General features: G+C 40.1%; 2 protein-coding genes and 1 non-coding gene across 4 annotated transcripts in view; 1 reads left to right on the forward strand and 2 right to left on the reverse strand.

The window, feature by feature from the left end:
* The window catches only part of maff (v-maf avian musculoaponeurotic fibrosarcoma oncogene homolog F), a 10,977-nt gene extending 7,857 nt beyond the window's left edge, over window positions 1-3,120 (forward strand). The window contains exon 3 of the mRNA XM_015382449.1: window positions 824-3,120. Within this exon, the coding sequence (XP_015237935.1) occupies window positions 824-1,267 (444 nt within the window). The 3' untranslated portion in view covers window positions 1,268-3,120. The remainder of the gene's footprint in view (window positions 1-823) is intronic.
* On the reverse strand, window positions 188-259 carry trnaa-ugc. The gene has a single exon. It is a non-coding gene; the product is annotated as a tRNA-Ala (tRNA).
* Window positions 3,121-5,137: 2,017 nt separating the features above from the next.
* Window positions 5,138-14,307, reverse strand: part of LOC107089568 (transmembrane protein 184B-like) — a 10,945-nt gene continuing 1,775 nt past the window's right edge. Inside the window, exons 2-9 of one of the 2 annotated variants that reach the window (XM_015382446.1) lie at window positions 13,032-13,300; window positions 11,949-12,114; window positions 8,532-8,622; window positions 8,249-8,416; window positions 7,977-8,146; window positions 7,651-7,845; window positions 7,389-7,415; window positions 5,138-6,598 (exon numbers count right to left, since the gene is read on the reverse strand). In XM_015382446.1, coding sequence (XP_015237932.1) covers window positions 6,369-6,598; window positions 7,389-7,415; window positions 7,651-7,845; window positions 7,977-8,146; window positions 8,249-8,416; window positions 8,532-8,622; window positions 11,949-12,114; window positions 13,032-13,265 — 1,281 coding nt within the window. In that variant the 5' untranslated portion in view covers window positions 13,266-13,300 and the 3' untranslated portion in view covers window positions 5,138-6,368. The remainder of the gene's footprint in view (window positions 6,599-7,388; window positions 7,416-7,650; window positions 7,846-7,976; window positions 8,147-8,248; window positions 8,417-8,531; window positions 8,623-11,948; window positions 12,115-13,031; window positions 13,301-14,307) is intronic. The other variant, XM_015382447.1, reaches the window with a different exon arrangement.

A 14,307-nucleotide genomic window follows, 5' to 3' on the forward strand; every position in this document is an offset into this window, starting at 1 on the left:
GTTTTATGGCGGTTGGCAAACAACTTTTGGTGCATTACCGCCACCAACTGCTTGATTTCCTCCTTCAATACTGGCAGTAATACCACAGATTGTCACTAGGAGGCGAGGAACCGAGCTCGGCAAATGGGGTATTAGAGTTAAACTCAGAACCTCCCGGACCCAAGCCCAATACTCCCCTTAAAACAACTGGAGATGCCGGGGATTGAACCCGGGGCCTCATACATGCAAAGCATGCGCTCTACCACTGAGCTACATCCCCCCTGGCATATTTTCACCAATATCAAGATGTAAGATTTTCTTCCTAATACTGAAAGAAGACCTCTAAGAGGCTGCAGGACAACCACTCTTTGACATATACATTTGATGCAGATGGCCGCTCACACTGAGCCTGGTTCTGCTGTAGGTTTCTTCCTGTTAAAAGGGAGTTTTTCCTCTCCACTGTCGCTACAAGTATGCTTAGTGTGAGGGATTGCATTTGAGTCAATGAATCGATGCAATCAACTGGTTTTCCTTAGAAAACTTTCCATCAATCTGACTGTATGATCTGGTGAACTGTAATGTGCCTTGAAATTACACGTGTTGTGAAATTGTGCTATATAAATAAACTGAATTGTTGGTTTAGGTCAAAGCAGATTTTTTCATAAAATGGTCTAGTCAAAGAAGTACAGACTTAAATTTATTTGAGAATCAGAGAATTTTAGGTATTGATTGTTCATCGTTGTAATCTGACAAAATTAAGCGACAGTTAGGGGGAAAAAAATCTGTTGGATGAATCTTTCTTGATACAGTATCAACCTTCCTCCTCTTTTCATACTCTCATCAGGTAAAGCAGGAGTGTGGAGAGAATGTACCCTTCCTGTCAGACAGCGAGCTCATGTCCCTCTCTGTGCGGGAGTTAAATCTCCACCTGCGAGGCCTCTCCCGCGAGGAGATCCAGAAACTAAAGCAGCGCCGTCGGACCTTGAAGAACCGCGGCTATGCTGCCAGCTGCCGCGTCAAACGCGTTTCCCAGCGAGAGGCCCTGGAGCAGCAGAAAATGGAGCTCCAGAGAGAGGTGGAGCGACTTGGAGCGGAGAACGCCGGCATGAGGAAGGAGCTGGAGGGGCTGGGCGCACGTCTGGCCGCCCTCCAGAGGTTCGCCAGGGGTCTGGAGGCCGGAGGAGGAAGCCTGCTGGCCACAGCTCCACGTCTTAACACCGCCTCTGTCATCACCATCGTCAAGAGTCCACAGCAGCCTCAGCAACAGAGAGAGCAGGAGCCTTCATAGAAGAGCCGCCAGAACTAGACAAGGGTGGGGGGTGGGGGGGTCAGGTTGTCTTTAATGCAAACACAGACGTAGGCATGGATTTTGAAAACAAACCACAGACAAAAACAAGAGCAACAAGACTAGATCAGTAGGAAAATACTAAACATGCCGTCTGCACCCTTTTCACATTATGTATGCAGAAGTGATTTACCTCAGTGCAGCAAGGTGTGTAACGTTGCCTAGCAACAGCAACTTAGATTTTCTATACAGGCAGCAGGAGCGGTTGAGAAGTGGCCCGGGACGTGTCCTCTGACTCCTGCAGCAGGGATGACTGGGAAAAAAAAAGTCCTCCACTGTTTCAGCACGAATACTTTAGAGCAGAGGGTGAAAGGCAACGAGAACTGATAGTCAACCATCTACAAAACATAAACTCACTGTACCGCAGACATTAGTCGGCTGGACTTTGTCTGAAGCTGGACTGACCCGGAGTTACTGTACTGTAAATAAGCCACATGTGAGGCGGGGGCTTGATCAGACGTGTGAAACATCCTCCTTCCTGCTGAAAGCATCGATGTTCTGGGCTCGGCCATGTTCAGGAAGAATAACAGATGCAGTAAAATTATTATTTCAACGAAATTCTCTTCTTCTGTGAGCCAAAAAGGGCCTAAAGGTTAAATATGCTGCAGGAAATGTTGTTGGGCTAACTTTCCCCCACTGTCATCCTTATTCTTCACATGGTCTCATTAAAACGCATCAACACAGTGCCTTCAGTGTATGCAGGAGCTCCAAGAACCCAAACCTGAACAGAAAGAAGGAAAAGCAGAACCTAATCATTCCTTCTTTCCTCTTTCACAACCACAACACTTTCATTATGATTGCTGTGGATTTTCTAGGTTTCCCACCTCCCTCCCCTTATTTTACAAGCCCTGTTGTGCAGTAACCTGGTTACCGTCTACCGCGGCGTTCAGTTTATCTGGTATCTGGTGGGAATCCGGCTCACGTCAATGCAAATCCTCTGAAAACATTCCAGTTTTGTGTTACTTTTAACGTCCGTATGTGCTGCAGAGACGAAAATGTTGAGTGACATTTTGAAGAGATATATATTCTATATTTTATTTGTATTTAATGGTAGATATTATGAAAAGACAAGCTAACGAGTGCTGTGATGTTCTTACATGTTTTTCAAAAGTACTTATGACTAGTCTGAGAAGATTCCCATGTCTAATTATTATTGTGTTGTGCAGCAACAAAGATTGCAAAATGTTAATAATTAGCTGCGTAGAAATACTCAAAGCCAACCGCCATATTGATGCATCAATAAGTCTCTGTGTGATTTTTTATTTTATTTTATTTTTTTTGTGTTTATTGCCATATTTGTAACAGCTTGTCACAACCGATTCCAGAGAGGGACGTTTATTTTTGTAAGACGATCTGTTTGTTTAAAAAAGAGAATTACCAGCTGGAAAGGTGGGAGAGAGAAGGAGACGAGATGAGGAAATAACAGGATGATGGAAAATGAAAGTAGAAGCTGAAGGCAGGAAGAGAAAGTGCAGAGAGGGATTGGTGATGGTTTCGTTGAATAGTCGTAGCAATATAGATATGAGTAAGAATCGTAACACAACCATGTTGCAGACTAACTTCTAAAAAGAAACGAGGCGTATATTTAGCGAAGTAGGAGGGCCGTTGTGGTAAAGCATTTATTCCCGATATTTTAACGTTCTTCCAATCGTGCTGGATGTTTTGTAATACCCACAAAACAAAATGGTATTTGTATTTATTACCTGTATTTTTTCTATTGTGAAAATTTAAGTACATTGTCTATTTTATATATTAATAATAAATGTTGTACATATTGTACATAAAAAACAGCTCTTGTGGGAATTTTTTGGGAAAAAAATAGCTGTAAATTTAAAAAAGAAAGAAGGAAATTATACTGAAACTTTAGCAGAGGGTCTAGATAGAGGCTTTGGGATTCCTCTAGTCGTGATTACAAAGATCAGTGGGAAACTTGGTGCTTAATTGCCAAGGGGCAAAAATCTGGAATCAGGCAAACAGCTTAAAAATTAAAATATCATTACCTGCTGATTCACAGAAGGAAAGGGAGAAAAAAAATTGGAAATATGTTCTCAAATAATAAAAATGTATGAGGATATAATTCTAAGTTTTTTTTTTTTTTACTTGGATTCTTAACCCTTTAAAGCTCGATCCAAGAATAAAACAAAACAGAAAATTACTTTTATTTGGTTTGAATTCCTTATTTGCCCTTTTAACAAAATATGTAAAAAGAAAAAACAGAAATACATTTTTGATATTAATAATTTATTACTATGCGATAAGTCAAGATTATTTTTTGTGTAGTCTTCTACTGGCTGTAACCAGGTATATCTGATTGTGTACAATAGGATTTTGAGCAAATTTTTTACCATTAAATTATGCAAAAGGTGTCAGATACAAAACATTTCAGAAACCGTATGTAAAAAATACATTTGGCATTATAGGGTTAATCCAAACCTTGGGAATCTTTAAACTGATCTTCAGGCTGTCTATTGAAGGCGTTTTAATTTCATCTATTTACTTGTCAGAAAAAAGTAGAGGAAGAACAGGATTAAAATGTCAGATAGAATCCTGGCATCCAAACTGGGCCACCTTCAGGTTTCACTGGGAGGTAAGAAGTTGCTGAATCATCGTTTCACAGCTCAGCTCTGGAACATATCAACCCCGAATGATAAAACATGTGGACCAAGTGATGATCCAATGAGCTCATTGAAGCTGGAACACTTGGTCCAGAGAAACATGGATCTATCAAAGCATAAAAAAATAAATAAATAAAGAGAAATATGGACCCAATAAGCTTTTATTCTTTTCCCCTCCTGGTGACATCACAGAAGTAGCGCTTTAAGCAGCAAATACAAACAACTAATAACAAAATTATGACATAAAAATAGAAAAACGCTTATTTTTACATAGAAGCACTTAAAGTTGATGGGAAACAGCAGCTTCCTCAGAACTAAACAAACATTACAGAAGAACGCTGCGGAGAAACAAGTGAAGAGAAACAATCAGGAGGGAATTCTGGGATTAAAACAGACATTTTTATTTTATTTTTAAACATGAAAACATAGAAATCCAAAAATAAGCATTAAAATGATCTGGTTTATATAGATCTAAAATGGGCTTCAGCTCCAATGTGCCTCTTTCCTGTTTATAGCTAACATAACATCAGGCTCCAACTAAATAAAAGAGCAGGGATTTCCTCTTTTCTCCAATAAACACAGTTATAAAATATCCAGACCTTTTGCTGTTCTCCTTTTACCAAAACTGAGGTCTGGGATCACTTTAGGTTGGTGGATAAGATAGACCTCCAGAGCGCCCTCTGGTGGTCACACTGAACTACAGCAGAGAAGTGAAAGTACTAACAAGTAAACAAGTTGGCATTTTCAGCGTGACTCATTCAGATGACTCAAGAAATCCCATAATGAGTAGAAAAAAGAAAGGCAGCTGTTTATGCTGAGATCTAAACAACCACATGAAAAGAATCAGTAGGAGAACTCCCCCTCACCAAAATATTCACTTTCCAACTGAATCTAACATTTCTGACATTTCTACAGTAACTACAAGGCATTGCTATCCAGATGTTAGGATAAGCAATAAATAAAGTTACACCCTTGGTTCTCAGAGAAACAGAAAGATTTAGTAAAGCCGACCGGCAGTGGTTACCGTGGGCGAGTGCAGACTCAGTTGGAAACATGTTAATCAGAGCCAATCAGGACCATGTGGTTAAACTGCTCAGATTTAAAGTTGAAAATAAAATCATTGTTTTTCAAAGTCTGTATAATTTTAGTGCAAAATGGTTGATTTTTAGTTGTTTCCAAAATAAATATGGTCAAAAAGAAAGTTTATTGTTTTACAATTTAATAAAAGCGCCAAAAACATGAGCTGACATCAGCAGTCTGCTCTGACCTAAATCTCTTTAGCCAACCCGCAGCGGACCAGCTCCAGCAATCTTTGCCTCCCTCCCTTGTGTTAATATCAATAACGACATGGATCGATGCTGATGACCTTAGCATTGGACCTGGCAGCCAGCCCACCAATTAGCTGAGATCTTTACTGATTATCAATCCATATTCTTTGACCCATGATGCTGGAAACAGCTCTAGGCTCATCAATCTAGATTTAAGATAAGCCAAAGCATTCTGTAGATTTTTTTTTTTGCATGTAAAATAATTAAAATAACTTAAAGATGAAATAAAAACTATAATATCTATAAAATCTTAATATATTTAATAAATATGGAGCCAATGTGGCATTTGTTGGGACACCTAACAGTGATGGTAATGCAGCACAGGAATGGGGAGGGGTTGACTCAAGCAGAGAAGCAATGTGAGAGGTGTGGTTGCTTTTGCATTATCCATCCATCCATTTTCAGTCACGCTTATCCCAAGCGGGGCCACGAGGGGTGCTGGTGCTTATCTCCAACTGTCATTGGGTGAGAGGCGTACACCCTGGACAGGGCAACGCAGAGACAAACAGGACAAGCAACCATGCACACCCAAGGAGAATTTGGAGAAGCCCATTAATCTAACGGTCATGTTTTTGGACAGTGGGAGTAGCCGAAGAGAACCCACGCATGCTCATGGAGAACATGCCAACTCCATGCTGAAAGATCCAGGACTGGGAATTGAACTCGGAACCTTCTTTCTGCAAGGCAGCAGTGCAACCGACTGCGCCTCTGAGCAGCCCTGATTTTGCATTAGGTAGAATAACTAGAGAAATATAGATAATATCTACAAATATCCTCTATCTGCCATAACATTTCTAGGGCAAACCATCGGATGAGAAAAAATAATAATTTGCAACAATCCGCAAAAATATAAAAATAAGGTTCTATCTGAGGATTTCAACTGTCCAAGCACTAAATCAGCATTGTGTGTTACCACAAAATAAGACATTGGGTGTTGCAGAAATGTTTCAGCATGAAGGTCCCACAGACGTCGAGCACACAGCCATCATAGATTAGAGTTCAGCAGGCTGGGTAGTGTACCATCCGCTCTCTATGTTTCAGCCCAATTAAGATTCAGCTGCAGTGAGAAGAAATTAAAACAAGTCCTGGAAACGATCCGCACTAGAATTCATCGTCTGAGCTGAGCAGGAGGGTTTTCTCTGTGTCGCTGCGGGGCCCGAGCAGATTGTGTGCGCGCAGGACCGGCGGCGGCGCCCCCTGCTCCAGAGTGGATTGCTGCGTATACTGCTGGTAGGCTGGAGAGAAGTTGTGGATGGCGTCTTGGACCATGTCTCCTGGGTTCATCGTCTCCTTTAGGCTGCTGGAGATGCTCTTCATGGGGGCACAGCGGCCTGAGGAGGAAGAAGGAGACACCAGCGATTAGGTAAGAAGAGGATTAGATAAGTAAAAAAATGCCTTAAAACTAAAAATGCGACATTAGGAATAAGGTTGCTAAAAAAGAGAAAAACTAAAGGAGTCACAGAGACTAAAGGAGTCGATACAAAATAAGAAACAATAAAAAAAATAGGACTTTGGGTAGGAAAGAAATTAAGATTACAACCAAAACCTTTAAAGCCTCACAGCAGGGGTGTAACAGTAAAAACTACCATAATTAAAAAAATAAATAAATAAAAAAAATCCATCATTTAATTTTTTTCTAATAACAATAAATATGCAGATAACACTGCTACACACAGCAGTCCACACCAAACTAACGGAATAAACAGCTGGAAATGACTTGCTTGGTTTTTAAGGAGCACGAACAGCAGAGGGTGCAAAGATAAATGGAAAGCCCCATCGTCATAAACTAATACTTTAAATCACCCTATGATGAGACACGAGTATTAAATACAAACATTTTTACCTACAATTCCCACTAGGTTCTAAAAGCTACTGCTAATAGCACAGATGGTTTAGCCGTGTCTGCTCTGCTTTGAGATGATTTCATGATGAAAAAGAAGGAAAAATAAATTCGGTTTTTGCACTTATTTCCCTTTGAAGCCGCAAAGTGATGAAAGTTAAGCTAAAAAATGCACTGTTACACCCCTACTAAAGAAAAACAAACATCGAACCACGAATAGAAGCCAAACATATGTGCCACACACGGGGAGACTGTTAAGATTCATCTGGAGTTAAACCTACCAAACTCTCCATATGTAGGAAGAAGTCCTTTTTGGTGCAGCGCACAGAAGAAAAGACAGAAGTGAGGACAGATTCAAACAAAGAGTGTCTTAATTTAGTTTATATTCGATAAGCAGGTAAGAAAAGAGGTGAATGTGGTGGACGATAAAGGAGAATATTTGTATTTCTAGAGTCCAGGATAACAGGTTTACTTCAGTACACATTTAGCAAATATTGATGAGAATCATGCCCCTGTGTAATAACCATCATTTAGCTTTCTGACCTCTTGAATTGAGGCTTTTATCCATGTAGACTTTGTATGTGAAGGCGTGTCGTAGGGCCAGCGCTGCAAAAAACATCTCGATGCAGATGATGAAGTTCTGGTAACCGGCGGCGACCGTACCCTCGCCCACAGAAACCTCCGGCAAGTTTATCTGCGGGATCGCTCCACATTTCTCCAAGATGGCCAGCAACATGCCTGATCACAAAATGGGTTAAGATCAACAAACAAAAGAACATCCTTCACAAGTAACAAGCAAAGATTTTAGTCCAGTAGGATTTTATTTTTTAAAGTGGATCTTAAGTAAATCTTGAAAGATGTGCTCATACCCTGCCAGAAGGAGAGGAAGATGACAGATTTGACCATGAAGAACTTGAGCATCGGGCTGTAGGGGCTGAGAAGCTCCCTGGTGGAAAAGTAGAAGAGGAACAGGGCGTAGAGAGACAGGCTGACTGAGATGTTGTAGATGATGGTCACATACAGGTATCCGCTGGCAACACTGTGATGGAAAGTCAGGAGAGAGTTAATGACTTTATGTCCTTTTCTGATTGGTTGTTCTAATAAAATCAGCGCCTCAAACAGCGTCAGGTGGAGCACTCACTTAAAGTCTCCATCTTTATATTTGCCGTAGGCCTGCAGGACCACAGTGATGATGGCCATGAGAGGCTTGACCACACAGAACTGCAGCGTGGCCTGCTTACAGAACCTGAGGAATCCTATGGAGTAAGCTTTTCCTCTGAGACAGCAGGTACCGTACATACAGCTGGACCTGAAGGAGACAAATCACAGATTATAAGGAGGAATTTCAAGACAGAAAGCTTTACACGCACAACATCAGCTTTAAATGAAAAACAGCAAAATAAGGATGTATTCTAGGAACCTACTCTATAGGTTTCCCTCGAATCTCTGCCATGATGGCGCTCTCTCCTCCCAGGTACTCATAGCACAGGCTCAGGAAGTTGTAAATTACAAACGCTACAAAAAAATGACAGAAGAAGAAACTTATCACAATCATAAACATGTCTGACATTTTGGAACATGTTATTATTGATATGCAAGTCAAGAGAAACAAAGAAAACTTTGAAAATACTTTAGTTAATTGTTTTTGGTTCAAATTATAAAGGTAGAGATTCATGGTAAGTTGTTTATATAGAAACTTCTAATAGAAATAAAAAAAATAAGGCAGATATTAAAGATTTCAGAGGTCTTTTCAGGTTTTATCCATAACACACAGAGAATACAAAGATAAGAATATCTAAAAAAAACAAACACGATATCGATAAAGCTAAAGCAATTCAGCTTTACAAAAGCTTGAGGCATAAATCTGTGTTGCAGTCTGGTGGTTCTGGTATTAATTGTCTAGGTAGTGTTTCTCATATAGCAAAGCTTCAGAAAGCTCCTGTAGAGGCAGGAGAAGTTTGCAAATGCAAATTTTTAAGGGGAGATTGGTTTTACATCAGTCAATGTGATTCACACTATGTGCTGCAAACATATCAGCAATTCTTGTAGCTAATATAGCTTTATCTTCCTCCATTTGTATGATAAAAACGACAACGATAACAAATGTTACACAGGTCTCATTTTAAACAAGAACATTAACAATATATAGGAAATGGAGGGGAGTGGCAACACTTGCACTTCATATGATTTCATGAATCGACCCACATCAGCCGGCATCAGCCGATACCAAAACAAAAAAATAAACAAAAAAATAAATGATAATATCGACCAAAAATACAGTTGGTCTATCTATAGTTTAGGGCAATATTAGAAGTACTTTTCCTCCAATGCATTAAATCAGATCCTAAAGAAAGGGGAAGCTCCTTGGTTCCCCTCTCTATTTTTTGCAGGGCCCTCCTGTTTGCTACTTGGAGCTGGATACTCACACCCAGTTACGCACATACATACGGTATAAGAAGTTGTTAAAAGTCTGATATGATGTGATTTTTTAAAATGAGATTATGTTATGATAATCAATCTTATTCTGCATTATCAGCCCAATTTTTAGTGGATTGACTTCCTCCATGTGGCCAAACTGTGGCAGGCTTAGTGTGAGGGATTGCCTTCGAGTCAACGAGTCGATCCAATCAATTGGTTTTCCTTAGATAGAAAACTTTGAATCAATTTGACTGGATTATCTGGTTGAATTGTAACGTGTCTTGACATGACGACATGTGTTGTGAATTGGCGCTATAGAAATAAACTGAATTGAACTTAGAAACTTTATTGCTATATTAACCAAATTTCCTGATCCCGCTAACACCTTAAAAAATAGAATAAAATAGGAAATAGCGACAAATTTGGTGACATTTTTAAATGTTGTTAGAAACTTTGGCAACAATTTATTTGAAAGCACAGATCAGTGAGGGTTGCTTACAAGCCCCTCTCTCCAAAGCAATGACAGGCAGTCATACATTTTTTTTCTAAGTCTAAGTTTATCTAACAAAACCAGCTTTGTTTAATAGCAATTAGGAACATAAAAAGGCAATTAAGAAAACTTCTAAGCAAAGTAAATATGTGGTCTGTGAATGACTAGAATAAAGCAGGGGGGTGAACACAACCAAGAGTGGTTCTAGAGGTTTTATTTCAATGCTAAATTGACAAAGTGGTGCAAATCTAGATCTGGCTAAGTGATGCTGATTTATACATGAAAAGGGAAAAAATGCTGCAGATCTTGATACAAGACTCTGGTTTAACAAGATAGTGAGAACAGAGCACTAACAAGTGCTCTAATTAGCCATTCACACAGGAAAATATGGATTATTTCAGCGGGTAAAGAGAAGTGCTCCAATAAACATGTCAAGAAATGACCTCAATCAACTAAATCTGATCTTTATTTTAACTTTAAAGTGCATTTACTGACTTGCTTTGAGATCAAATAATCAGACTATAGAAAGAAGAAATGCCTGTGTTAAAACAACACCTGCACCCCCCTCCCCCATGACTCTTCCAGGATTAGCGGGTATGGATGGATAAAAATGAACACAACACGTAGAGACAAAACAAACACACCACAACCTAGTTGTTTCTTCTTCTACTGAACACATCAGACTCTTTCCTCCGTCTCCACGTGTTCAGAACCTCAGTTTTAGCCCCCTTGGAATAAATGTAACGAGTTTATGTGGTTAGATGTTAATTCACGACAAGCCCTAATAAGACAAACCACTGAATAATACTCCCGTCTCTGGTGACCAGTGGATTATGTATCCACCGTGATGCTTTGCTTGGGGGGGGGGGGGGGGGGGGGGAGAACACAACCAGGCTAATCCTGCTAACCTCTGAGGAATTCTCCATCTCTCTGCTTGTACAGCAGAGCGGACATACCTGTCTGACAGAGTGAAGGAGAAGAACTAGAAGAGTGTTGTAAAAGCCGGGTATGTGGAATGGGTTGCTGCTCTGCTGAAAAGGTTTTATTTAATCTTTTCTCACTGTCTTACTACCTCAGCACACTGTCACTGTGTGTGGTTGTCTGTCAGATAAAACCCAGGTAGGAGAAGCGGTCTTGTCTTCGTACCAGAAGCCAGTAAGCAGATGAGGGGACTGGTTGATGTGCATCAAAGGAGGCCTCTCTGCTACTTATTATGCTCTTTCACTCTTCCCCAAGGACGCCTGACTGCAGCGCCAGTTTCCACAGCGATACAGTAGGCCTACATACAATGAGCCGGGGAACTTACAGAAGAACTCATTATTAGATGCAGGGAGATTGGTTGATGAAGAGGATTTCTGAGGATGGTTGCTATGCAACAGGTTGGTGAGAAAAAGATCTAAAAAAGGGCTTGGCTCGAGCGTGCGAAAAGCAGAAGAGGAGGCAGGAGGCGGAAAGACGAATGCACGGAGGAAGAGCAGAGGACAGACGCATCGTGAACGGACGGAGGGCGGCAATGTGACGCAGAACAACGACGGCTCTATCGCCCACAAGCAGACTCATACACAGAGCCCATCCGGTTCCACGTGTGACATCAAGAGCTCAACCAATCAGGATGGGACTATTTCCGTCCTGAAGAGGAGAGGGAAGAGAAAGTCAGCTGCTTCTCACCCACCTTCCAGCAGTCAGGTTTCAGGACAACAAAGCCATCAGACAATATTTGCTGCATTTGCGTCACAAACTAAACAGCTCTTATTTTATCAGCAGGTTCTTCTTCTCTTTTCCCAGAATATAATTTCCAGAGTTTTTAGTCTGTCTTCAAATTATAAAGGCAAACGTTTACTTAGAAGGTGGACATTTGGAAAATCGGACTTTAAGAAAAAGAGAAGCAACCAAAAAATGAAGAAAGAATAGACTGATAGGAGGATGTCCTCACCTTCGTAGCAGTCCCTGACTGTATCAAAGTACACATAGTACTGGTCATTGGTGAAGAAGAGCAGGCTGAGCCAAGAATCAAAGGCGTAGATGGGAACAATGAAGAGGATCCGCACAATATGGCGCTGCTCTCTTGGTGAGCTGTAGAAACGGAGGTGCATGTAGATCTGGGAGAGAGCAGATATATTTTTTTAGTCTTCAGGTAATATGTATGATTATTGTTACAGTTTGGCCAAAAGATAACCATCTTTAAATAAATTAACTTATACTCCAGGCTGGATGTAGTGAGACTTAATGATGTTTGATGGTAAAAAGTTTAAAAATTTAAACCAGAATCAGGAGAAAAAAATGTTTGTTGACTTAACTTTCTATATTTTTATGAATAAAAACTATAATATAAACAAAGCTTAATCATTTTACCAGTGTTAGGAATCTAGACGTTTTTCATTTTTAACAAAAAAAGTATTTTTTAGAAAGGCTGCACAATATATCACACATTAATCCTTATCAAAGAAGTGCCAGGAATGTAATAAATATTATGTTGATTTCCAAGTTCTCGCATTCAGGCTGTCTGTGCCTAGAATATATATTGTTAACAATTTTTGAAGTTACATTTTGATAAGATCAATAAAAACAAACTAAGTTGTTTAAATGCAAAAGCAGCTCATCAGTTGGCTGGAAGCAGCCGTTTCAATAAAAGCTTGAGATGGAAAATCACTCTTTATCTGGGTTTGCTATAAAACCAACACTGATTAATTCAATTCAAAGTATTTTATTAATATCAAAGAGAATAACATGTTCTTACAAATTAACTCAGATTTTTTCTCCTGTTTATTAAAGATATTTAAAATAAAAAACCTGAGGATTTCTGACTAATAAATAACCCATCGATTCAAAGCATGAACCTTGATATATGTCTTTAGAGCTTAAAAGATGTTTAATAAAGGTTAAGGGCAGGTTAGATTCAAACTTATTACTTCAATCAAAGATCCAGAAGGACTGAATTGGTACAAATCTGATTCAACGTAACAAAAACAGCCTGGAAAGGCCTCACTGAGTCTCTGATACTCTGAGACACTTTTACCTGGTGACAGGTGAGGATGAGGGCCGTCCAGACAAAGAAGCCAGACACCGCCTGCGTAGCCGGGGACATCAGAAAGGTGGGCTGGTCTGTCCCAAGCAGCGGGGCTTCGGGGAACCAAGAGATATTTGGCCCCATCGGGACAACGGTCAGCGGAGGTTCGGGCAAACCGACCAGAGGCAAGTCGCCAGCCGGCCTCTCTGGCTGCGGCACGTCTCTCCTCCACAGCCTGAACATCTGGAACGGATCGCTGCTGTTAAGTATTCACACCCCTGCAGAGAATATGGAGGAAGACGAATCGGTGTTAATACACTGTGACAATAAAAGATGGTCGTTTCTGGATTTAGTCATCAACCGCTGGTGTGATCATACCCTCTGTTATCAGCGGGATTTGTAATGGGAGGTCAGAACAAACCCAGTTAAACAAAGTTAAACAAACCCAGTCCAAATCCACATTTCCCTTTTCTCCTGAACAATGCACTGTTGTGAGTCCTGGTTACAGAGTGGTATCACTTATTGATTCTTTTTAGTTTCTGCACTGCAGTGGATGCCTTTGGATCTCTGTCACAGAAGATCATGCAAAACATGACTCACAATGATGTCCAAAGTGCGGTACGTTGGCCATTTGGGACTCTTGAAACGATTGTGTGTGGATTATAAAAAAGACACACACACAAAAAAAAAATGGCACAAGTTTGTCCATCTGGCCAATGGAGCAGATGCAGATGGAATGAGACAATTGTAAATCTTAAATAGAAAATGTTTGGTTTTAAAAATGTTGCACCAAACCAGAATATAATTTAAAATGAAATTAGTTTGCTTTTTAAAAACGTTTTTTCTTGGTGATTATTGCTGTTTGAAATTTTTTTCCTCTTTGTTTAATTGTAAGAGAAAAAAGGACTGAAAAACTCTCTGAAAGAAAAGTTTTTATCCCTGTTTACTTATCAAAGAACATGTTGTTGCATTCTGGTTTTCACTACACTGTAAAAAAGTAAAATAAAAATACTTATAACCTAAAATATATATATTTTTTAAATTTCCAATGTAATTAAAAAAGTCACCATTTTGACCTGATTATTACACATTCTGGGCCATTTAGAGTCGTAGGGAAGCGGCTGTTCCAACCGTTGCATTTCCGAATTCCCCCGAGTGGTGCCCGACTTTACATAGTGAATAAAGGGAATGTGATTGGTCGCTTATCTAGGGGGCGGGATTGTTGTGGCGGAAGATTCGCAAGCAAGTTTGGTTGTGGCCAGTGTCACGGAAGCATCTTGCTAAC

Source organism: Cyprinodon variegatus, unplaced genomic scaffold (assembly GCF_000732505.1).
Source record: "Cyprinodon variegatus isolate N-32 unplaced genomic scaffold, C_variegatus-1.0 Scaffold256, whole genome shotgun sequence".
Taxonomy (NCBI): domain Eukaryota; kingdom Metazoa; phylum Chordata; class Actinopteri; order Cyprinodontiformes; family Cyprinodontidae; genus Cyprinodon; species Cyprinodon variegatus.